General features: G+C 44.9%; 1 protein-coding gene across 1 annotated transcript in view; it reads left to right on the top strand.

Annotated features, from left to right (window-relative positions):
* The first annotated feature begins 2643 nt into the window (after positions 1 to 2643).
* The window catches only part of CDCP1 (CUB domain containing protein 1), a 30462-nt gene continuing 7203 nt past the window's right edge, over positions 2644 to 25902 (top strand). The window contains exons 1-5 of the mRNA XM_080583530.1: positions 2644 to 3143; positions 14359 to 14562; positions 15971 to 16327; positions 17678 to 18046; positions 25516 to 25743. Coding sequence (XP_080439656.1) covers positions 3068 to 3143; positions 14359 to 14562; positions 15971 to 16327; positions 17678 to 18046; positions 25516 to 25743 — 1234 coding nt within the window. The 5' untranslated portion in view covers positions 2644 to 3067. The remainder of the gene's footprint in view (positions 3144 to 14358; positions 14563 to 15970; positions 16328 to 17677; positions 18047 to 25515; positions 25744 to 25902) is intronic.

Here is a 25902-nt window from a genome sequence, read left to right on the forward strand (position 1 = left end):
GGCCTTTTTTTTTTCCCCTCTTTCTTTTCCCTTTAGTTAAATTATGTAATTTTCTCTTAATAATAATTTTCCCTTAATAATTATTTTCCACGTAATTAAATTTTCCTTATCTCAACCTGTGATTCTTTTTCTGTCTTCTTCCTCTCTTCTTCTGAGGAGGGGGAGTGAGAGAGGTTGTTGTGAAGTTCAGCTGCCTAACAAGGTAAAACCCCCACACTTGCATACCACATTAAGCTGTTCCAGTAAGACTGGCCTCACAGCTGACCCAGCTGACTTTTGTTCTTTTCTGAAGAAGTGAGTTTAGAAAAGGGAGGAGGAATGCAAAACAACATGCACTGCTCTTGTTCCCAGTCTAAGCTGTGAGCTAGAGCTGCCTGCAGGATGGTAGGTCCATTTAACAGAGACTTTCACATTTAGGAAAGCTGTTTTTTCTCTGCATTAGAACCAAATCAGGGTTCTTCAATATGCAAGCGTAACCAAAAAGAGAGGAGAAACAGAGATGTCTTGGGCACAAAAAATGAAGGCGGGGCAACCTCAAACCCTTTGTCTTCACTAAAAATCTTAGGGAATTGTTCTCCAGCTGCATCAGCCAAAAGAGACACGTGGTCAAACTGTCAGTATCACAATAGTATTCACTTTCTCAAGAAAACACTCTAAAGCAACAGTTAGTAACTATTTCAAAGGAAATTTTGGTAAAAAGATGTGTAAAAGGAAGAGGCTCCTCACTCCTCTTCCTGCTTTCCTTCTTTCTTAATTAAAAAAAAAAAGTTGTAGCAATTAAAGTAATAGCAAAGCTTATAGTTTAATGCTTTGCGGATCAATTCTGCTAAGCTAGAGTGACAATTCTTTGCCCTTGGTCCTCTCTCTTTGCAGACAGAAGGAGAGAAGTCAGATACCAGTTAGGGTACCTATTTAACAGCACTCCCATTCAGAGTATGCTTTCTTACCTTCTGGATGGTCGAGCATCATCACAGAGAGCGGTACACCTTCATTTACACTGTAATCTAAGAGTTAGGGTATTTTGGGTAGGCACTTGCTTAGGTGCTTGTTACCTTTAACCCCGTGAGTCCTTCCCTTAGTTGACACTGCAGCCACCAGGACTTCAACCAATATAAGGAAGAGCATTAGCTGTACAAGCCGTAATGAAATCAATGGAAAAATGGAAAATGCCTTCACTTTGTGGTGTTGTGTGATTTATTTTTTTTTCCATAGAGTTATGTTTATGGACAGCCTATGTTTTTTGACCTGAAGTGGGCATCTCTGCATGCTTTCCCATGACAGATATTTTAAGCATCTTAATCCAGCTATCTACACTGTTTATGACAAAGCAGACGTACAAATCCCTTAGAAAGCAGCCCTCATATCCAGCTGGTCCATCACTACACTGCCCTCTGCACCCTATTGAGCAGCATTGGCTCTCTTGTCATGCTGAGGCAGTGATGAGGATGGTCTGTCCCTCAGTCTATCATCTCTAAACCAGTGGGAACTCCATTTGGCTGGCTCACAGAGGTGTTGTCAGGCTGGCTAGCTGTGTTTAATGGGCTTACAATCATACGATGTGCTTGTTTGGGAGTGCTGGAGACCAGAGGAGTGAGTGAGGAGGACACAGGAACAGCCAGACTGAGGGTGAATCCCAGTTCTGCCCTCCCACATTAGACTTACAAATGACAGAAGGGTGCTAAGAGCTACAATGAGCATAAACCATATCCATTTTAGGAAGTCTACCATGCTTTTTCCATGTTTTGATCGGGGAAAAAAAAAAAAAAAAAGTAGTAAGAAAAAGAAGCTGTAAAGTAACGTAAAGTTGTCATATTAATTACCTTCAGTGGGAAAGTACTGACATTTATAAAGATCTGAAATGCTGAAATGTAATGAAGTGGTGGGATACAACTAATTAAACTAAAATCTTGGAGCTGGCCAAAAGTCTTCTTATTTCTCCAGCAGCTGAAAGTTAAAGATCTACCCCTTCCCTATTTCCTTATGTTAATGAATTGGCATCAGAACTGATTTGAGGCAAACAAATCACTTTCTTCATCCCCATATGGCTGTAAAACTCCTACCCATTCATTTCAGCACTGTTGTATAACCACTTAATTACTTCCTTATTAACAGCATCCATTTCTAAGACCACTCAGCAAGTCTGTGGGCAACACCAAGCTGTGTGGTGCGGATGACACGATGGAGGGAAGAGATGTCATCTAGAGGGACCTGGGCAGGCTTGAGAGGTGGGCCTGTGCGAACTTCATGAGGTTCAACAAGGCCGAGTGCAAGGTCCTGCACCTGGGTCAGGGCAATTCCAGGGACTAATAGAGGCTGGATGGAGAATGGATTGAGAGCAACCCTGAGAAGAAGGGCCTGGGGTTGTTGGTTGATGAGAAGCTCAACATGAGCCAGCAGTCTGCACTTGCAGCCCTGAAAGCCAGCCGTATCCTGGGCTGCATCAAAAGAAGCACAGCGCAAGAAAGGTGTGGACCTGTTGGAGTGAGTCCAGAGGAGGGTATGAGGCTATGAGGATGCTCAGAGGGCTGGAACTTGTCTCCTATGAAGACAGGCTGAGGGAGTTGGGGTTGTTCAGCCTGGAGAAGGCTCCAGGGAGACCTCACAACTACCTTCCCGTACTTTAAGGTGGCCCACAGGACAGCTGGGGAGGGACTCTTTGTCAGGGAGTGTAGGGATAAAACAAGGAGTAATGGCTTTAAACTGAAAAATTGTAGATTTAGACTAAATATAAGGAAGAAATTCTTCACTCTGAGGGTGCTAAGGCACTGGGTTGCCCAGGGAAACTGTGGATGCCCCATCCCTGGAGGTATCCAAGGCCAGGCTGGATGGGGCTTTGGGCGACCCGGTCTGGTGGGAGGTGTCCGGGGCGGAGGGCCGCCCGCCCTCCGTGCCTTCTCCTCCCGCTCCCCGGCTCCCTAGCTGGCACCGGCGGCTCCCGGGGAGGCCGGGCAGGAAGAGGAGTGGCCGCCGAGCCCCACCTGCGCCCCGCCGCCTCCAGGTGCCGAGACGGAAGCGGCGGTGGCGGTGAGGGAGCCGGCGCCCGCCTCGGCGCGGGGCCCTGCGGGAGATGGCGGGGGGCCGGGCGCTGGCCGTGCTCCTCGCCGCCCTCCTCGCCGCCTCGGCGCAGCTCCCCCGGCGGGAAGGTAGGGCCGGCATGGCATGGCGTGGCAGGGGGCTCCGGGACGGAAGGGAAGGGAAGGGAAGGGAAGGGAAGGGAAGGGAAGGGAAGGGAAGGGAAGGGAAGGGAAGGGAAGGGAAGGGAAGGGAAGGGAAGGGGGCTGCCCGGGGGAGGGGAGCCGCCCTGCCGGGAAGGGAGGTGGGGAGGCTGCGCCGGGACCGGGCACCGCGGCTCGCAAGCCCGTGGTGGAAAGTCGCTCCCTCTCTTTTGTGTAAATACTAATTGGATAGATCCTGTGGGCTTTGCATCCCCGATTAGCGGAGTATGGGTTACTCGGATAGCTTCCCGAAGCACTTTTCTGTGGGTGCGGGGAGCTGCGTTACCTGTAAGGAGCTTGTGCAGGGTGAGCGGTGCTGGTAAGTTTCCGGGCTAAGAGAACCGCATTTATTGGGGCAACATGGGAAGCCTGGCCGGGCACTTGGGGCGACAGGAGCACAGCTCGCCCCAGCCACGCTCTGCTCGGGCTTCCTGAAGCGCCGCGCAATCCCGCTGCCCATGGGCACATCCCGCCTGCAGCCCCGCAAGAGTTCCCGTTGGGAACGCAAAGACGGTTCCCGGGGTTTTCCTCCGTTTCAAAAAGCCGCTCGGTTGCCAAAAATGCAGGAAGTATACTCAGGAGGTTCGTGCTCATCCTCAAATCCAGTCAGTCTGTCTTACAGCTACGGTTCCTGTTCAGGACCCTGGAAGTATGACTCGTCCGTACAAAATAAACACCAAGTTATGTGCTGAGACTACGAACAACCCCAGGAGCCTGATGCAAGTCATACCTCTAACGCTTCTGTTACTTTTAACTGCACTCGCTATGCTGATGTGCGGCTCGCAGCCATCGTTATCATAAGCAGTGCAGTCTACGTGTTGAAACTGTGAAATTGGACTGCTCTGGGGGTTAAGTTCCAAGCTACGCAGTCTAAAACTTTAAAACATTTCATGCCTTTCTTCTAAGTCAAATTAATGACAGCTATCCTGTCTTCAAAGGATAAAGGAACAGTATTATATCGTGGTTGGTTGTGTGTTGTTTTCAAACAGAAGAAACTTTAAAAGCCCTGAGGTGGATCTGTGCTAGAAGGAGAGGAGCCAGACTTTCTAAAGATCTTTTATCGCTGAAGTAGCAAATGAAAAAATCCTCAACTGTATCTTTTCTCATACATAGGCCTAGCCCTCCAGTAGGAAATGCAGCAGTCAATTAATCATATTCTTCTGAACCACCCTTACGCTGTCCATTCATACGTAATTCCTTGTTCTCTGGTCAAACTGTCTTATCAAAACTTTTGTTCCTTTTTTCCCCATAAATCTTCCTGATGCCTCACACTAAACTTCCTGGGCTTGCTTTTGAGGTGTGCTACAGCTCTGTTTGAGCCATTGTCTTTGATTTTATTGCTTGTTGTCATCATCTGCTCCAGCTTCTTCCCCTCCATCACGTTTCAAACATCCAAACTTGAATTCTGCATCCATGTGCGCTGTTCCTGTTTTAAAAAATCAAGTTTATACTTGCTTTATGCACGAACACAAGCTCATGTTGGAGGCAGCACAGAGCTGAGCCCATGCTGTTAGTTTTTGGTTGGGTGTTGCACGAGCAGGAGACTGGCTGGGTGGTGGTGGTGGGAGCGGTGCGTTTCCTGGAAAGCCAAGCAAGTCTGCTTTGTGTGTGATGGGCGATAGCTCTGGTCAGTAACTGGTGAACCGAAGCTAGTAGAAGTGAAGATAAGACTGCTGGAAGAGCTGATGGTTTGCTGCCTGAGTCTCGGCAGCACGGTGGGTTGGAGGGTGGCGTGGTGTGAGCAGGGCAGGAGGGGAACCGCGCCTTGCCAGGTTTGGTGAGCAGGCCTTGCATACCTGGCGTGTTCTTCATACTGGGAGTTACTCCTGTCATTGCGCAACCAAAACCGTAGCTGAAATGTTTCCCTTAGCAAAGGTTCGTCCTGAAAACCTAAGATACTTCAACTTATATTTTCCCCCCGCATCCCTGTGTATTGTGTAATTGTTAAGGAGTTCCCTTTGTCCTGGTGCTGACAGTGGTGCTGGCTCTGCCGCTGTGTGCAGGCATGGGCTGTATGTGTAGCACCACACACCAGGTGACAGTGAGGTACGTACGTCTTCTCTGGGACTGCTTGTGCTCTGATGGGACAGCTACGAGTCTTGGTGCACGCGTCTTTACAGCTGTTCCTTGTCATCCTCGGAGAAATCCCTTCTTCTCTCCTCCCTCCGATGCTTCCCAGCCCACGTGGTGCTGTCGTTATTTCCTGTAGGAACACGCACGTCAAACATGACTAGTCACGTTGTCTTCAGATTGGTTTGTGGTTTTTCTTCGGATGCAACCTTATGCATAATGTAAATTGTTAAATAAAATGTTGGTTAACTTCTAGGTGGAAAACTAGAGGAAAGTATTTGGTGCAATCGCTGTGTGTAGATGTGGGAGTGCGAATGAAGTATTACATACCTGACCTTTTAAAATGTGTTTTCTAACTAAAATATGACTCTGAAGCACTAGTAATGAAGTTAATCATACTTTTATGAAGTCTATAAAACAGATATTTCAGATTTAAAGTATCCTTAAGTGATATGTGTTTCTGGATTTGTATTTAAAGTGTCCTTGCTATAATAAGTGAATTCACGGATAAAAATGCATTGTTTCTTGCTCTGCCCTCCAGGTACCTTTTTCTTCCCAAATGACTAATTCAAGTCATGCATGAATCTAAATAAAAGCTGCTGCTTTTAGAAAAGCAAGCTGTTATCAGACATATTTATGGTGTTCTGATTTAGCACTGACAGAATATAAACAACCAGCCCCTTTGTGCTCCTTTGAAAGGCCGTGCGAGCTGGGTTATTTCCATTCCGAATTGCTGTGTTGCTTGTTTGATCGAGACCTCTCCTTTTAAGACCACAACCGATGCACATGTGTATGCAGTTGTACTGTTTTTTGCTTGCCTCGTACCATTATCAGTCCAAAGTGCTTAGTTTTTACTCTCTAGAGAATATGCCTATATCCAGTTCTGGTGGTACTAGTTTATTTTTTTCACCAGGAAATACATAGACAATACTTTTTTGCATTTCCAGGTTTTGGGGGGATGGAGATGTTTGTTTTTAACAGGTGAGTTCTGTTTCTTGTGTGTTTGGTGTTTTTTGTTTGTTTGTTTGTTTTTTGTCTTTTGTTTCTCTTTTTTTAACTGTGAAAGGACGTGGATGGGATGTCAGGTGGTGAGGCCACGATGATGTTTGGGTTTTAATACTCTAAATTGAACTCATTGTCCAGAGCAGCACAACCAGCCATCAGTTTGAGGGTCCTCAGTTAGGTTGTGGTCTCTTCAGTCACGTATGAATTAATTTTCTCCACCAGCTCCACTCCTGCTCACGGATTTACTTGCATACAAACCTGGAAACACCAAAATTTCTTGGAAGCTGTCACCATTTGGCACAGAAATGGCCCAGGAGACAAGAACAGGGTGCAGAGTCTCTTGTGCGTGGGGCTGCTGCTTCTAGCCCTGGCACCAGCCCTGCGGCTGCACTGGGGAAGCCGATCCAGCCAAAAAGTATGAGGGAGAAGCAGACCGAAAAGGTTTGTTTTTCTGTTCAGTCAGATGTTGATGCAGACCTTAGCACCTAGCTTAACTGGTATTTATACATACGCGTATGTATTTTAGAGGAGTTTTGGAATTCACATCTAATAAACATGAGGAAAAAGCTGAACAACTTTGCACTTAATTTATTATAGAAATATTTCATATCAGAAATAGCGCAAGGAGCCGTTCTTTGCTGAGAACAAAGGCAAGATTCTTTGGGCTTTACTTGTGTTGACTGCTGCAGCCGTGAAGCAAAAGTTAAACTCTGGAAGGAGGGCACCAGGAGGATCTTTGGCAACAGTAAATTTTGGTACCTGTGACAGGAATGGTAGGGTTGCAAATTAGTGTAAGTGATAGATGAAAAACTTTTTTCCTTCTTTTTCATCTGTTTATCCTTGTTGATTTGATTTTTTTTTTTTTTATTTTTCTTTAGCAGCTTTGTTCTTCATTCTTGGACCTTGTTTTCTTATTTCTGTGCTCTGTTATTTGAAGCGTCCAGCCTTGAAATGATTCTAAATAAATTTTATGGGGCTTTACTTGTCTCTGTGACACCTGAGAAGCGAAACGTGTGTGTTCCTGCAGATCCCTGCCAGGCTAGGTGCTGTATTGCCTCGTTAGGAGGGTTTCTGTGTAGTCTGTACACTGCATTTCCCCCGTGCATTGGCAGACAGATGGCATCTCTGCTGGATCCGCAGTTAGTTAATGACTTAATTATAACTGTGTCTACTCGGAAGAGCAAGTACAAGGAGAACGACTGGGAGAGGAGGGGAAAGAAACAAACAAACCTTGGTTCTTGGAATTGCTTGAGGCAAAATACGGCCTTCTCCAGGTCCTGGGGAGTGACAGAGGCCTGCATTTGGGTGAGAAGTTGTATCCCTGTGTGTTCAGACCGTGCGTCTTGTAGCCGGACAGCGAGCCGAGAGCTCCTTGGATGGCGCAGCCTCTGTGTCCTTTTTCCTAAGCTTCCATTAAAATCTTTGTACAATTACACATTCTCAACCAATTTCTATAATTTATAAACCTGTGCGCAGCTGAGGGTAGGGTTTTTTTGGCCTCAGCGAGGCTGCTCTGGTATTACGGTGAGCAAACCTTAGCTCTGGAGGGGAGAATGCACCTGCTGCAGCACAGGAGGATTTACCAGCCCCGGCTGGAGCCAAACCACCACCGATTCCTGAGGAGCACCTGGTGACTTTCAGCAGCCTTTCAGTAGGACTTGGATGCCCAGTGGAGCCTAGGCACCACCCTTAGCTCAAAAACTTCTCTGGCACAATGGAGGTGTGAGCGAGCAAGTTGCTGTTGTTCGGCACCGACTTGTGCCGCTAGGGCGCAAAGGAAAGGAGGTAGGTTGTGCTGCCCTTAGCCAGCTGCTGGCTGTATCAGGGCAAAATCTCCTGTTTCTTTATTAGCTGATGGCAGAGGTGAGGGCTGGCTGAAGCTGGCCAGTGTGGATGGTATTGATGGCAGGCAGCTGAAGAAACGTGCCATAACTTCTGGTGGATGTGCATCTTGTTTATGGTAGTACGGTCCTGTCTGCTTCTGAGCGCCCAGCCTGCAGGTGCTGTGGGATGACAGATTCTCTTGATCTATCTCCTGATGGAGGAAAAAAGTCTTGCTCGTGTCTGTTCCCTTGGACACCTTCAAATGGCCATGTCCCCCCTGCAGCCTCAAGGATGCCGTGGATCAGCTTGCTGGAAGCTGTGCTTTTTGATTTCTCTCAAAGAGAGCGTGGCCACTCGCTGTCAGAGCAAGGGCTTGTTTCAAGGGGTACGATTGTGCCAGTGTTTCGGAGGTGGCCCCGGCTGTTCTGGGTCCACGGGCGGAACAGAGAGATCAGTGTGTGAAGACGAGCAAAGTGCCACGCGTGGAAACGGATGATCTGAAGTTTCTCAGAAAGGAGAGACAAAGAGCTGTTGGAGGGATGTTTGGCATGGGAGGGACTGCTGGTTGTGAAATGTGCTCTTCCACCTTGGTTAACCAGAGCCAAGACTGAAGAGCTGCACAGACATGCTCCGAGGTGCTGTCCTCTCGCTGGCTCACATCAACCTGGGGATAAACTGTGTAAGCAAACATCCCTTTGATCAAAGGAGGCTCCTGCAGTGACTTGCACATTGTCTTTGTGTTTCTCCTGCCAGTGTGGTGTTTTCTTGGGTTGTACAGACCCGTGCCTCTTACGCTTTGTACATTGTACATGGGCTGACAGTTTACAAACAGCATTTGCTGAGCTCCACTTCTTACCTCAACAGAAGCAGCAGAAGTCAAGTAATGGAAAAAAGAAAAAGCCCACAGTCAACATTCTCCCTTCTGTAATTACAAATAACCATGCCAAGTCCCAAAGTGTCTTTTATCCCCACATTTGTTGAAAAAGCTTTTTGTGAAAATGTCTTTCACACGCAACTTATGAGTGTCTTAATTCACTTTCTGAAAAGGTTCTAGAGGAGGGGGGTAGAATTACTGAAACTTGAGTAATTACTTAGTTATTTTTTTGAAATCAAGGTACTTTATGCCTGGGAGGCATTGCAAATTAACCTGATGAATTAACAGCCTTTGAGTGAGCAGCCTCGACGGCCGTGGTGCTGGGGTGGCTCGTGCCCTGCACACATCCTGCTGGGAGGAGAGTGGGGAACACAATGTCTCACCTGCTTCACGTGTCCCACTGCCCATGGATTTAAACCCTGGGTGGAGATGAGGGGACCCTGTTGAGGTGGCTGAGGAATCAGATGCCATCTTCTGGGTGCTTACCCTGGGATGATAGTCGTCAGCAACATCCGTCCCTAAGCATGCAGAAGCTCTGAGGCTATAATTCCCTGGAAAAAATCATTTCACAAAATATGGACCTCATCCCATGGCGCTGGAAGACGGGAGGTCATTAAGCAATCAGCAGAGTAGTTAGTTTTGCATTTTAAGTATAAAGAAAATTCCCGTTTGCTTTAGAAAGTCTTCAGCAGAAAGGACTTAGGCAGCTGACAGCAAGCAGGGTTGGCTGTAATTTGTAATTGTGATAGTGATCTCCGTTTGCTGCTTACAGCTCTGTTTGGTAGCTGAGAAGAATATTATAAACAGTGTATGGGGCCCTGGTTAACACTGTTAAGGGCTTGCAGAGTGAGAAGGTGATCTTGGATGGGCATTGCTGGAGGAGTGGCAGTGGGTACCGGAGATGAACTGGACAGCTGGACTCGAGTCAGTAAGGCAGATACGAAATGGTTCAAGTCAGCGAAGCGGGGAGATGTTTCCTCTTAGAATATTCTTTGACCTGTCGTTGGCACACGTGAGTTGACTGTGCAGTGGATCATGCTGGAGGTGTGGGTTTGGGTCCCCCCTGCCCCGGCAGAGCTGGGGTTGGCGTCCAGGTACTTCACATCCGGAGAGGGTGCTGCAGCTGCTCGCCTCCTCCAGCTGCCTCTGGTTCATGAGCGGTGGCTGAGTCAGCCTGATCCCACTGTTTGCTTTGTTAAAAATGGCTGAAGTGGAACAAACCCACTGTTTAAGCACAACAGGCAAACCAGAAGTTTTTATACGGTGTTTTCGGATGGACGAGCATCTAGGACTTTTTTTTTTGTGGTGGTGGTGACTTGTCAATTCTGTTTTCTTGGTCTGTCTGTTGGTTGTTTTTGTTGTATTTTGTTTTTTTTTTTTTTATTTTCGATCCATCCAGTGAAGTCATGTGCAACAATCATCCTTAGATCCTTATGAATAAATTGCTGCAATAAAATTCAGTCACTCAGCCAAAGCAGGTGAATACTGGTTGGACTCTGTTCTCCTCTTGTGTTTAGCAAGGAACTGTGTGTAGCCATAAACCCCTGTCCTGCCAAGTCCTTTCCTTGTACACACGCATGCATGCTCTCTGTAAGCGCCACCGCCTCCGCTACCCTCCAGCTACCTTCTGCTTCACACGCCCCTCTTGCACAGGAAGAAATATCCTTGTGAGAACACTTAATTAAATAGTAGGGGATTAGTGCTAGGTGCAACCGCAGCTATAGATATGAGTTTGGGCTGAATTCCACGGAATAATCTCACTTGTTTTACGCTATACAGCTTGTTTCTAAGTCAGGTTGGAGAGGCTCTGAGCAATAAAATGGAAGAAAGCGTTGGGAAAATCGTGCTGTAGAGAACAAGGTAGTTGAGGTGTGTTTTGTGAAGAGAGGAGGATTACTGAGTGATAAAAGCTGTGGTGGTGAGATGGTTGTGGGGACACAGCCTTAAATGAGGGTGAGCAGTAATGAAATACGATTGCGGCAGGGAAAATGCAGATCAACGTTGGGGCAGCTGAAGAAATGGTCAAGGAAGGCTGTGGAGCTGTAATCACGTAGAGGAAAATATTTTCAGATGAGAAAAGCCAGTTGTGAACCACCTCCATCCAGGCCAGCTCAGGACTTCACCTCTGACATTTCCAGCCCAGCTATTTCACTGTTGTTTAGACAGAGCAGATCCAGCGTCAGTAATGCTTCTCCTTCTTCTTCGAATATCCTGTGTGTCATCTCTGTGCAGCACTAATGAGGCACGGAAATTCCTTCGTTACGAGAAATGTGGATGGTTACTGTTAGTCTAAATAAAAGGCATGCGGTGGGAATCATAGACAAAGACAGATCAGCATGAGTCACGAGGAGATTTGCTGATGCTTATAAAAGCTCTGCAATAAAGATGGTTTTTAAGTAGTCTCTCTATTCTGCTGCATGTTTGTGGCTATATATTTTATTTTTTTGCTTTTTAGCCATTTAGTCATTCTTAGTACCTTTGGGATCACTGGGTATATTTCTTTTCGGCATGGTTCTTTTTTCCCCATTTTCCTACAAAAATGAGAGTTGATAGTTTAATCTAGCTTAGCACATCACCAGCAGCTGACTGCTGTTGACCTATGGCACTGTGCTGTTATTTCTCTGACAAAAATGATTATCTGTGGACCTTCATTTTCACAAGCTGTTTATGCCGTGACCTAACTCAGTGCCTGTCCCTGTGCGTGTTTCCAGCAGGTAGCTACGCCGAGCCTAATCGGGTGTATGACCTGCACTCTTATCACCTGCAGCGATGCATTTGGACGCTGGTGTGTATTGATCATTGCAGCACTTGGGGCAAAATTACCAGGGAGCAGAAGTCAGGTCTCTCAGGGACGGGCAAAGATGCTGCTTTGTTTTAACTATTGCAGGAGGGCCGCACTCACTTATTTCAAACCAGTATTCAAAATGTTGAGAGCTTGAGCCTAATTCTTGTGACTAAAACTGACCTTAGAGCCACACGGGAGCATTCGGTGCAGACGGGCTGGTTTGTTTTTCGGTCGTGCAAGGCTGGCCGTGTACTTCTGGTGTTCCAGAGGTGGGGGAAGGAGCAGAGGTAACTGCTTGTCAAGGAAGCGAGGAGCAGACTTTTCAGCAATGTTTATAAAAACAATAGGTGAGTGTGACAGCTACTGTATGCAAGAGAGAAGTCTCTTTTGTTCGTAGGTATTTATTGTTGGTATTAAGCTATTAGCACTACGTATCTGGGTGGCATAAATGTCAAGAAAATGACGACTGTCGTGGTCAAAGCATATTTTGTGCACTAAATGCATTAAAATACAAACAAACAAATGTACAGTAGTATGGAAAAACAACTCAGGACTAGTCTGGAAGTGGTTTTGCTTTCTGTTCTGGGAGCTGCTTTGCCTTGACGAGTAAGGTGGCACAGCCCTTGCTGCTGGCTTTGCCGTTTTCTTCTCCCCACTTTTGGGTAGCTTCCCTTGTGATTGCTCCCCATGTGTTTGGAGTGTCATCACATGGATGGGATATGGAGGAAATATTTGTGTGTGTATGACAGGGTGACCTGCAGCTCAGGAGGAGCCACTTCTGCCCTCCCTACCTGCTGCAGGAGTTTGGCTCAAGAGCACGGCAGCGCTTGTGGTTTATCCAGCCTGTTGTGGCAGCCTTCAGCACAAACCCTTCTCCCTTGTACGTGGTCATCTTTTTTCTTCTTTTTCGCCTCCCCCCATCAGGAAAACCCAGACTGAAAATCTCTTGAAAGCATTTCTAAAGCAGAAGTGCAAACGTCACTGGTTCTTATCTTCGGCTGGGGAGTTTGGCGTAAGCTGTCAGCCAGCTTAAAAGCTGTAGGGAGGTTAATAAGTGACCCAATTTTTCACTAATGGTATAGAGGGATGATAAATTAGTCATTGCAAGTATGTGTAGAAATTTGGCCTCTCGGTATTTGAGGTTTTTGTTTGAAACCTTTGATCCTGGAAGCAAATAAGGCGGGCTGTTTCCGGGGCTTGGCCTCAAGGTTGCTCAGAAAAGCCTACAACTCTAGAAGAGGCCCAAAACCACCAAAACTCAAACAAAGCCACGACTGGGTGTCATTTTGACCACCTTCTGCCCCGTTCTCCTTAGCTGTGAGACTTCGATGCTGGCAAAGCCGGAGCTGGAGCATTTCCAGTGGCAGCCCGCGGTGCTCAAGAGATGTGTGTTTCTGAGCCAACTGTTCACTGGCACCTTCCTAGCACCCTGCCTGGCCACGTGGCGATGGCCACGGGGGCTTTCCCGGGGTGCTCGGCTGCCAGATTCACTCTTTTAATTGATGTTAATCAGCAAGAGGATTCCTGCCCTGACGTATGGGCAGAGCTCTGCTGTGCGGCCCTGCAGGATGTCCCTCTCGAGGAGCAGGCCTCTTTGATAAACCACTGCCCATTCCGTACCAGAAGATTGCTCGATGGCCACTTTATTCTGTGGCTCCAGTACTTTGTGTGAGAGCTTCTCCTGCTTTCAGTAGTCTTTGGAGGTGGTGTGAAGGCTGCCCAGGCTTTTATGCATTCCTCAGCGCCTGAAGGTGGTTGTGGCAGGGATGGAGAGGAGATATCCAAGCACACATAGTCCACCCAAGGTCGCAGGTGTTTATTTGCTGCTGAGGGGTGTTGCACGTATGTTGTGTACCTTCAGGGAACGTGTTGTAGAAGTTGGGGAAGGTGGGAGAGCCATGACCACACACACCTATCGACCAGTGCTCTCGTACCTGAAGCGGTTGTGTGGAGGGAGATATTCCTTTATTGCCTCATCCTCTTATTGAGAACTGGGAAGCTTTCTTGCAGGGCAAAGTAACTAGGGGTAAGTGAAACTCTTAGCAAGTGGCTGTTGGTCTGTGCTCTTGTTCTTCTCTGGTGTCACCAGAGTACCTCGTCTGGTGTGCTGCAGGGGTTGGGGTTCACCTCTTACCCTAGTGTGCAACTTAAGCTGAGGCTTGCCTTGTTGTTTGATTGCTGATTAAGCTCCCTGCATTGAGCCACAACTTTGTAGGGACCTTCAGAAGCCAAGCAGGCTGTATGATGGGCATAATAGACTGATAGTCAAAGTCTGGATGACATGAAAGCAATAGCTGAGTTGCTTTTTTAATGCAAAATCCACAACACTGGTGAACTGGAGCAGAACTGGTCCTCCACAAATTGCATTTATGCCTCTCTCTGAGCACGGGCAGCAAGTGGACCTCTGCATCATCTGTGCTGGACTGGGAGAGCTGCAGGTAGTTTCTGGAGATTCAACACTTAAGACCTTTGGGACAGGCACGAATGGTCCCTCTGAAAACATGGCATCTCTAGGGATGCATGGAGAAGCAGGTGGCGCTTTTACATACTAGTAACACAGCACCTTTTCCTTTTTTTTTCTTTAGCTTCATTTACAATCCCTCTTCGTGTGGTGGACAACATCACAGTTACAATTAAATTGAGACCTGGTGTTTTATCGAACTGTCAAATTAGTATAAAAAATATACGCAGGTCTGAACTGAAGATAAGACCTGGGGAGAATGTGACTTTCACCTTCACTTGTAGTACTCCAGAGAAATATTTCATCATGGAAATTCAGAAGAATATTGGTAAGATGCATGTTTCTATTTTTCCCCTGATGGCAGTTTTCTTCCCATTAAACCACATACCCTTTTTTTTTTCCTGTTACTATATCAAGGTATCCCCCATAATCTTGGGTAAGAAGAAATCTTTGGATGCTAATAAATAACCTTGAATTACTGAAACTACACATGTTAAAAGAAGACTGTGTTTTTATGTCTGGCAGAATGAATGTAACTCAGCTTTTTTTTGAAAACAATTAAATGAGAGTTTGTTGTGTTAGCTGCTTTCTGCCATCCTTTCTCCTGCAATTTATGACCCTGCCAAAGGAACTTGCTACCTGCCAAAAGCCTCTGAGCATTGATAACAATATGTCACTGATCTTAATCATTGAACAGCTTGACTGTGTCTATAAGGACACCAGAAACATTGAGATATTCATGTGTTTCCATATATTAAATGAATGCTACTGACGTCAAGAAGCTGAAAATTTTGAAGTGTTAGAACTAAACTTTCATTTGCTTTGAACGTTATCTCTAGTTTGTGTACATGTGGTAATGTACTCTTTAATGGTGTGAACACATACTGTTTCTTAACTAGATCCCAAATTTCACTTGGCAGTCAGTTTTTGGCTGTATCTTCATTATTTTCGGGGTGGTGTTCAAGCCCTGCTATAAAGACAGTTCTCTTCATGTTTTGGAATTTTATTCATATGGTTCATGCAAATAGCAATATTAACGATATTTCACGATATGTGTGTAAGATACAGTTGTGGTATTTTTTTTTTTCATTTAAGCCTAGGTATAAAATACTTATTTTTGGTGTCCAGCTTGAAACACCAATAAGCTAGATTTTTCAGAGAAAAGTTCTGTAGGTTATCCCTAGAATATTTCATTGGCAGTTGTTATTCATCACTTCTGCAAAATCTGGACCCCAGGTTGCTCATCAGGGTACCAATGGAATGAAGGTATGGTTTGCAGCAAGCAGTGGAAATCTTAATGATTTGGCAGGCATCACATGAGAATTCTTAGAGTGAGATGGCATAAAATTGGTTCTCTCGATGCATGACTTCCAGCTTTCTTAATGTTGAATTTCTTCCATCTGTTTATTCACTGCCCTGTTCACATACCCTATTCACTACGTACCTTCTAAATTCTTCAGCAAACAATGCAGAAATACTACAGACAATACCTCCTATTAGTCACCCTGGCTTGTCCTTAGAAGCAGGTTTATCCTGTCTGCTCTAAGGGATAGGAGTCCAGTTTAAAGATAGCATTTAACCATGTTATGGGAGTGTCTTCTAATCTATATAGAGTAGAAGTTAAGCGCAATGTAAAAATCAAAAATTAAAAAAGCAATTAAGGGGAAAGTGGCAAATTCCTCACTTACTTGAAGGCTTTCTTTGATATGTCATGGCTATTTTCTCTCTGCATTTAGACTGTGTATCAGGCCCATGTCCCTTTGGAGATGTTCATCTTTACCCACCAGGACTACCTCGCCTTAACAGGACTTTCATCTGGGACGTGAAGGCGAGTACAAAGGCTGGACTTGAACTGAAATTTGCTACCCCGTGGTTAAGACAGATTCATCCAGGAGAGTTGTGTCCGGATTTAGTTAGCTACAACATCAACAGCTGCATAGATACAGCCACAGTCAACATTGGCACCTTCTGCAGAAATGGTTCAGTGTCTCGCGTCAAACTGCTGGGAGGAGTTGTCATGTCTCTGCACCTCCTGTGGAACTCTGCTCTCACCACCTCGGGCTTTAGCATTGCAAACAGGTCTTCCATAAAACGTAAGTGTGGAGTAGTCTGTCATCCACTGTTATCTTCCCCATGCAATCCTCTTTTCTAGGCGGTGGTGGTGTTTGGTTTTCAGTTCAGCAGGTATCCCTCTTCTAGGGTCAAAATATCTTTGTTTGATTGATTAATTAACCTAATAATTATGTAAGCTGTTGTGTTGCTGCTTTTGGTGCACATTACTCATTTTTCAGTCTCTTTAAACTTGTTAAAACTTAAACATACTTTTTTTTTTTTTTTTTTTTTTTTTTTTTTTAGCTAGATGAGACTAGCTAGCATAATTAGAGTGAGCCAGAAGACCTATTTGCTGGTTTCAGGGTATAGTTGTGTTTCTTTAGTTTGAAATAAAGCTTCCTTAACTTGCTTGAGTCTCAAACAAATGTTTCTCTGCAGGAGAGGAAGGTGGGAAAAGGGGAAGCAATGCCTGGAAGGCACATGAGTCTGTTTGCTTAACTGCAGATATCTGTTTCAACCTGTGCAGTAGCATAAAATAATCTTCTTAAAATACCTGAAATGTGTATAGCAGTCAGTGAGTGAGTTTGTGATCTCATGACAAACCCCCCTTTCAGAGATTTTCTTGATCTTTACTTGAATTGTGCAATTATTGCCATCAGCTACAGATGGAACCTGATCTAAGTTCATCTTTCTAGAAGGCTTCTTCCACAATGGCTAAAAAAGGTGATTTGTCACCCCTTCTCTTGCATGGCACTGCTGAAACGTTCGGGAAGGTGAGAGGCATGGCACTCCTCACAGTTGCTCATCGTTGCTGGCATCCTAGAGTGGGGCTGTAATCTCTGCGTACATAACTTCACTCTGCCAAGTGCCGGGACTCATCCAAGTACAAGGCGTGTTACACGATCTCCATGCCTCACCTTCTTGTTTTATCATGCATATTTGAGGCTCTGTACTAGTGTGCTTTTGTTAGATCTCCGAGGTTTTTGGACTGAGAGCTCCATGCTTATTTAAAAGCTCTCATCTTTTGTTTCGTGAAATCTGGTGAAGTGGTACTAACAGATGCAGTTGTCAGGCTGCGTATTTGCTCTCATAAAGCCAGGACAAGTAAGGATTTCCTTTCCAAAAGGTATAGGCCTGTCCCTGTGCTTGACAGGTAGACCTGCTACAATGCAAATACAATGTTAGCATATCCCTTTCCCTTTCTGTAATTGAAGACAATAGCATCAGCTCAAGTATATGTTTTAGTCTGATGGTTTTGTAATAAGCTAACCTGTAACTGAAATGGATGAGTTCACTGTCAGATAAAATACTCTGCTGCTGCAGTGCTACATATGCTGGTGTGTCTTCTCTAATTTCTAATGCTTTTGCATGATTTGTTTCTCCTGTTTTAGGGTTATGCATTATTGAATCCATTTTGAACAGGGAGTCTTCCATCACACTGATGTCCCCAAACTATCCCTTGGGCTTTCCAGAAGATGAGCTCATGACGTGGCAGTTCGTAGTTCCTTCCAACTTGAGAGCAAGTGTGTTTTTCCACAACTACAGCCTTTCCAACTGCGAGAGGAAGGAGGAGAGAGTGGAGTATTACCTTCCTGGCTCTGTCAGTAACCCAGAGGTGTTTAAGCTGAGTGACAGCCAGCCTGCCAATATTGCTGGCAGTTTCAACCTGTCCCTGCAGGGCTGTGATCAGGACGCTCAGAACCCAGGCATCCTCCGCTTGCTCTTCCAAGTCGTCATTCAGCATCCTCAGATTGATGAGAGTAAGTACTGGTTTGCCCCTTCTGTCTCTCTGTGCATTTATCTCTTATCTCTTTCCTTTTGCAGGTACAAACTAACTTTGTCACAATTTGCAATGGAGTAAAATCACCATTGTAGATTGTGTATGCTTTATATTGTAAATGGAGGTTCCTTTCCTTTTCCAAAGGTATACATCAGTGTAATTGAAAATACCTTTAATATCTGTGGTATCAGATCTTGCACACTGTATAATCAAAAGTAAGCATGGGGCAGCATTTCCTTGAGCCTGTGTTCTCTCTGTGGGGATCCAATCCAATTATCATGCAAGAACCTTAGTGTTTGATTAAATTGTCCAAGCTTATGTGTCACTGCGTGTTCTGAGTACTAAAGGGTTGTACCATCTCACCACTTTCATCCTCCGTTCTTTGTCTGTCTGATCTGGCTCCATTCATGAACAACAAATCCTCCTGAAATTGTTGTTAAACAAATCACATGTTGCATCTTGGAAGCCAGACAGAGTGAAAATACTGTATTTAGTTAATCAGCTTTATCTCTGCTCTACTTTGGGGGGGGGAAAAAAAGGCAAGAAGAATTTTAATATATTTATGACCAGTAGACAAAATGATAATTATCTACAAATAATAAAAAAAAGGTTGCCATTTATTTGATGAAATGCAAGTAATAAACCACTCGGATTTACGAAAGAGCAGTGGTTTCTCTAGGGATTTCTTAGGATTATATGAGTGATTTTAGTTATGTAAGTTCCATCAAAGATTCAAATTCAGCCCTCAGGACAGTATTGAAACTTTTATTAAAAAAAGCTTGTTGTCTGTAGTGTGCAAGTTAAACATGGTTCTTATTAAAAAATGCATCAATATCTGCATATTCTCAAAGCTTCCCAAACCTTTTGGTATTCCACAGCTGTCTGTGATGCTTGTCATTAAATAAGAGGAAAATACAGCTATTTTCCAATCAAAATCTCTTCTTGACCTAATCTTGACTGTGTTTAGCTGCTGAAAACCTCTGAATCTGAATTCAGCTGAAAAATCTGAACCAATCGGAAGACTGAATAGCCCTGTGGTGAAAATCCTAGGTTCTGTGGTTGGTTGTGGCAATGACTTGAAGATTTCCACCCAACCTCTTACCTTATTTTGTGCTGTGATTTTCCATACAGGAAAAAGCTATTTTATTCACACACACACCTTTTTTTTTTTTTCCTTAAAGCCTTTATGATCCATAGCTGAAAATAGGAATTACAGGTGGTAATAAAAATGTGTGTGTGTGTGTATATTTACTCTGTCCTTTCTTCAGTATCAGAGACACGTTCTTAACAGCGTAAGAGTGCCATGTGGATCTGATATGTCGTTCCACATGATAGTTATGCATTATGAACAAGGCTACAGCCATAATCATATTTTTTTTCCTCTTCTCCTTCCCCTCCCTCTTCCAGATGTTTTGAGTATTTACAACTGCCATTAGCTTATGTGGGAAAAGGTATTTTTTATCTCTGCTTACCCCTGTTCTGACTTTTCTGTAGCTGCCCAGATAGCATGTGATGGAAGACAACTCTTTGAAGCCTTGGTTAGGCAAAATTGGTAAGAGGAACTCAGCAGTAAACTGTACTTAGCTGGGAAGTTTTCCCCTTTAATATGTCTATTCTCAGATTGTTGTCCAAGAGTTGCTCCTATGGAGCATACGTAGAGGTTCCTATGGAGCATACATAAACACTACAGTAAGGCACCATATCAGGAGTGAAGCCTGAAGTGGGCTGTCTGGAAGGAAATCGTGTTGTAAGAGCCTGAAGAGAAGAACATCTTCCTTGGTTGTTTTGTGATTTCAGAACTTTATTTTTAAATAAATAGACCCTAATCCATTCAAGAATTTTCTTAAGTCTCCACTAATAAGAAACTGGGAAAGTGATGGAAAGTGAAAAGATGGTAAAACTGGCCCAGAGAAAGGATAAAATAGAAAATCTTTATCCATAGAATTATCCTGCCCAAGATCAGTGGGGATTTGCTGATCTTCACTGGAAAACACAAACATAAATGATTGGTTTGTTTTTGGAGATCTGAGAGCTTTTTTAATTCTTGCTTCGGACTTCTCAGGATTTCAGACTTCTCAGGATCACAGCAGTGAAATGGTGGAGAAAGGAGAGACCATCTGCATGTTTTTGATGTAGGATAAGGAATTCTGTTAACAGTAGCTATTCCCAAGGAAGGCCCCTGTTTTAGAGCCTCTAGGATTAAAAAAGTGTGTTGCAGTGGCTTTGAAATTGTATACTGTGTATATACACATAAGTAATCTTGTCTAGCTGAAGCATTTTGATGTGACTGCAAGTATGTAGAGGGGAGGCTGCTAGGTGCCTCAGGAATGACATCACTTATTTCAAGCAAAGGTTCAAATTCCAGTCTTCCCTAGAAGCAGAGACAACACACTGGATTTTGATTTACAATAGCAGATTCTCACAAGCTGTTCTCAATACTTCAAATGTGCAAGAACTGGAACAGAAAAAGAGGTAGGTTCCAGTCCTGGACTCACTTCTTGTACTGGCTTTATGTGCCAGCTTTACTTTCATCATAAGTGTCATTTTCTTCCAGTGAAGTTAACAAAACTCATGGAGATATTCAAGGGATACACATGTAAGGAAGGTTGAGGGTGCTGTGGAAAGGCAGAGTTGCTTGTCTGTCATGAGATCTACAGTGTACATCAAACCATGCACCAAACTATCCCTTCGATTCCTCTCCCCTTCTGCAAAACCACTTCAGTGTCTCATTTTTTCATTTTATTTTTGGCTGATCTGGCTCCTTCCTCTTAATAGAGGTGGTTTAAGGAATTAGTTAAAACAGAACATACCAAGATGACTAAGCCCTGGGCCTGCAGCTGAACCAGAGAAAGCTAAAATAGATATTCCTCGTGTGGGATCTTTACCAAAATGATTTAATTGTAGCTTAAATCAGTAGACAGCTGAAGTGTATCAGCTGAGTGATTACATATAGATTTGATGGGTTAGAAACTAAACGAGATACTTGTCTTCTCCTTGTGCATGTTGACTCAGATTACTGTTTAGTAAGACTGGCATTATGTAAACTCACTTTCTAGGAAGCTTAGAGACCTGGGAATGGGAAAATGGAGTCTTTCATCTGGGTGATGCTAATGTGAATTGACCTCTTGTTGGCAGAGCTCAAAAGCTGCCATACTAAGTAATAGGAATATGGCAGTCCCTATCCAATGAACAAATAACTATGTTATAAAACTGCAGGCCCAGCCAGCCCCAGCAAAACGTAGTGTTTGACTAATATGGATCTCAGTTCATTCAGCTTGTCCAAAGGATTTAGATCAGGGCTATTTTGCACTGTAACTCCCAGTTCTGGCTGAAACACTGCAAGTACAACCCTTTTTCCCCTGGGGGCACTGGCTGCCCTTTTGGAGTCAGACAGCCTCCATCCCTCTTCTTTGAATTTGTTGGCAGTCACAGTGTGATGGTCCTGATGTCCACACACACACGTGTGCTGCAGAACATGGGCTGTTTGGGATGGTTGAGCTCCAGCTGTGGGGTCTGGACACATACATGTTGCTGCTGGCCATTATTTTCTCTCTGCTTTCTACACTACAGCCACGTATCCGTATCAGGGAGATGAGCATTGCTATTTTCTCACAGAAAGTGTGTGTAAAATACTGTTAGGTGGTGTTTTATGGCTTTAGACTGAATCATCGTGGCCATGGATGACAACAGGTGGCAGTGAAACTAGATTGCCTGGCTGCTGCTTTCAGTTGCAGCAAGGTAAACTATATATTACCAAGCCTCCTGCTCTTCTCTACTCTTGTTCAGTGTTGTAGGCACAACCCTCCTCCAAAGGCTGAAAGGTGAATGTGCTGTTAGAACTGGGGCAGAGGTGCTCCAGCAACAGGCCCAACAGAACCTCTGTGACTGGATTGCCATCTAGCAAGAGCATTCAGGTAGGCATCAGGATCCAAATTCTCCCCAGGCATTGATCAGAAAGCCAGATCAGTGTGTTTCAAAGCAGATGAAATAATGTATCACTGATGAGATCTACCTCTGCTGCATGAACATAGGTGTTGCTCACAAGAACATCAGGCCTAGGTGTACAAAGGAAGGATCCAGTATTAGACTGGAAACTGAGGAAGTCGAAGTCCAATTGAATGGACTTGATGGGACACTGAAGCACTTGGTGCTGTAGCTTCCCTTCCAGAGAGAGGTGCTCCTGAGGAGAGCAGAGAAGCTGCATTAGCACTCTGAGGTTTATCAGCCTCAACAAACATCAGCGTATTTATTGTTTTATGGATTACCGAGTACCATAGCTCAGGTTCGCTGTCTGAGGTCCAAAAAAAATTGTGAGATTATAAGTAAGGTGGCTGTCAAAAAGATGCACCCACGTCCCCCTGCTTTCATGTTTCTGCCTCCCTTCTTGCACTAGAACTTATGAGCCTGACTGAAGGGAAGATTCACGATGTGTGTTTGTCCTGCTAGGTTGGCTCCTCTGGATGTGCCCTCCATCCAGTTTATCAGGAAGACGCACAGCAGACAGTGCCAGCCCAAGGCAAGGGTTGGAAGGCGTAGCTGAGAATGGGGGAAGGACAGACAGAAACAGGTCTTCTGGCTGTGGTGTTCTTTTGGCTCAGCTTAAATCCAGCACAGAAACAAGTTGGATGCAGCGAATCCAATGGTGACTGAAAATCAAACATTGTGAGGTCTCTGCTCAGGACATTAGTTAGTCTGAAATAACATAAAGATCTGATGATTTCTGCTTTCCTGAGTTCAAGAAATGTTTGGACAATGCTTTCAGAAATATGGTTTGATTTTTGGGTGGTTCTTTGTGGAGCCGGGAGCTGGACTCGATGATCCTTGTGGGTCCCTTCCAACTCGGGATATTCCATGAGTCCATTCCATGAGGCTCATGGAAGACGATATGAAATGGTTGTGGTTTTTCAGGTAGACTGGAGTAGAGGTGGTTTGCGTCTGTCATCTCGGATATCACAGGCTCACAGAACGGCTCAGGTTGGCAGAGATCTCTGGAGATCATCTAGTCCAGCTCCTTGCTTAAGTAGGGCCTACTAGAACAGGTTGTCCAGGACTGTGTCTGGTCGGCTTTTGAGTATCTTCCTAAACAAGGGCTCTTACAACCTGTCTGAGAAGTCTGTTCCAGTGTCTGAACATGCACATGTTCATTTTTTTTCTTATGTTTAAGTGGAACTTCTTGTATTTCTGTTTGTTCTCACTGTCTCTTACCCTCTAACCGAGTCTGGCTGCACAGTGTTTGCATGTGTACATGCATGTCCTCCTGAGCCTCCTTTTCTTCAGGCTACATAGTCCCAGCTCTCTCCATCTCTTCTCCTATGACAGATACTTCAATCCCTTAAGCATCGTCGTGGCTCTTTGCTGGCCTTACTCCAGTATATACATGTCTCTCCTGTACTGGGGAGCCCAGAACCTGACCCAGCACTCCAGGTGTCTCACCAGTGATTTAGCAGAGGGGGTCTCACCTCTCTCCACTTGCTCTGTTTTCTTTCTAGCATGGCCTAGGAGGCTGTTGGCTGTCTTTGCCACACCGACACGCTGCTGGCTTGTATTCCACTCGATGTCCACCAGGACCCCCAGGTCTTTCTGTGAAGCTGCTTTCCAGCTGGTCTGCCCTGAGTCCTCCTGCTTGTGCTAACTTGTTGTGAGGGTACGCTCTGTCCTCTCGTCAGTCAGTAAGGAAAATATTAGGCAGCTTTGGCCTCAGTGTCAACCCCTAGGGTAGACCGCTAATGACTGTCCTCCAGATGGACTTTGAGCTGCTGATCACAAGCCTTTTGAGGTCAGCAGTTGAGCCAGTTTGTGTACACCTCGCTGTCCACTTAACTAGCGTATACTTATCAGTGTGTCTGAGAGGGCGTTACAGAAGATGGTCTCAAAAGCCTTGCTAAAATTGATTTGAACAGCACCCACTGCTCTTGCCTCACCTTAAGCCAGCCCTGTCATTCTAGAGGGGTGTCAGATTTTTCAAGCATGTTTTTCCCTTCATAAATGCTTGCTGACCTAATCCTGATCACCTTCTAGTCCTTCATGTGCTTGGAAGTGGTTTCCAGGGTTCTGTCCTGTTGCCTTCCTGGGGTTTGTGATGAAAATATCAAGGCACTTTCTGAGTTTACTTTCTGAGCTTTTGGGAGCACAGCCAAATACATCCCTAGAGTATTTGCTGTCCTGTAAAGGATCAACATCCTGCTATTAACTGATTTTAAGATCTGTGGAGAATGTTCCCCATAAATGTCCTATACTCCCAGGTGTTTGAGAAGCTTCTTAAATGCCTGGGGACATGCCTCCTTAAGGAGATCTTTCCAAGCTGATCAAGAGAGGCTGTCAGGGATGATGTTTGCTGTGTGAACGTGGGCACTCTGAGCTACTTGGGTACCTTGGATCCAGCGAGCTTGGATGGTATTGCAGGGCTTCCTGCATGATCTCATGTGTGGTGGTGTATGGGGAACAGGGGTGGATTGCAAGAGGGCTGGTGACTAGAATCGAGGAAGGGGACGGCATTCTTTACTTTTCATGGTTAGCTCTGCTAGCTCGCAGGTTTGCTTTTTACAGCTAGTCAGAAAATATTTCTGGAAGATCACTGTTGGGCAGTTAAATGGAAGGGCAGTGGGGTAGATCAGTCATGCCACTGAGGGCAACCAAACCGTCTGTCAAGGCTTGATCCTTAGCCTTCCTGCCAGCACAGAGACAGACTTTGTTAATTTGAGGCATCTCTGTGTGTTTTTAACTGCCAAACAGAAAAAGGCTTTGGGGAAGTGTCTTTGAAAGCTCCAGTGACCTTCGTAATGACCATCAGCACTTTTGCTGAAGTAGAATACTTGACAGTTTTTTCCCTTTTGAACCATATTGGCACTTGTTTAAATTAGCTTAATCTTTAACTTGACTGTGGACAACCAGATGTACAAATCGCTGTTTTTGGACAATTTTCTTCAGCTTTGCTCTAAAAAAATTAAATACCGCTCCACCCACACCTCCAGGAAAAAAAAAAAGTTATCGGAGGTGGAAATCTTGCATTAAATTCAGAATTTGAGAACTGGGAAACTTTTTTCTGATCAGCTGTTGTGTCACCAGTAAAACTGACTCTGAAAGGAATACAAGGAACCTATCACGGAAAACAAATCTAACGTAGTCAGCTGAGCTCCATAGTGAACTATTTGCATTGTAACCTAACCTGTTCAAAAGGGATTAGCATACGTTATCGTGTTACGGCTGAAAAGTGGTAGGGAAGTGGGGTTTGTGTGTGGAAGGGCTCAAACTTCTCAATTAGAAGAGTAATATGATATTATTTGAGTTTGTATTACACTAGTGGGAAAAAGTAAATAATGTTTTCTTAGCTAATGTAGAAATAGCTTTAACATCTGCTTGTCTAATGGGGTGAGAAGAGATGGAGGAAATTCTGCTTCACACCACGCTTCTTGCCAGTAATTGCTCTGAGATGTTTGTTTTTCGTTGCAGATGTCACCCATTTGGTTGACCTCAGCAAGGAGCGGAATATGACTGTAACGATACACTTTGAAGGCTGGCCCAGTCGAGTCCCGCTCATGTCTGAACCGATATGCCTGATCTGCAAGGATCCTCGCACCTGTGACCGTGTTCTGACGCTGGTCTCTGGCGCCATCTACAAGATCTCCTTTCTGTGCAAGGACTTGTCCCACCTGAGGATCACAGCTGAAAAGGGCATAAGTATGACACAAGTGGCTCGATGTTGTTTCCTAGAAAATGCTTCCGCCTGCTTTTCCACAGCGGTCAGCCAAACCTTGTCTCTCTTGCTTTAAATAGTGGGTGGATGGAAATTTGGCTTTGAACAGCTGGGGGATGGTACAACGAATCTGGAGATGACCT

Source organism: Anser brachyrhynchus, assembly GCF_964034855.1.
Source record: "Anser brachyrhynchus genome assembly, chromosome: 2".
NCBI classification, from domain to species: domain Eukaryota; kingdom Metazoa; phylum Chordata; class Aves; order Anseriformes; family Anatidae; genus Anser; species Anser brachyrhynchus.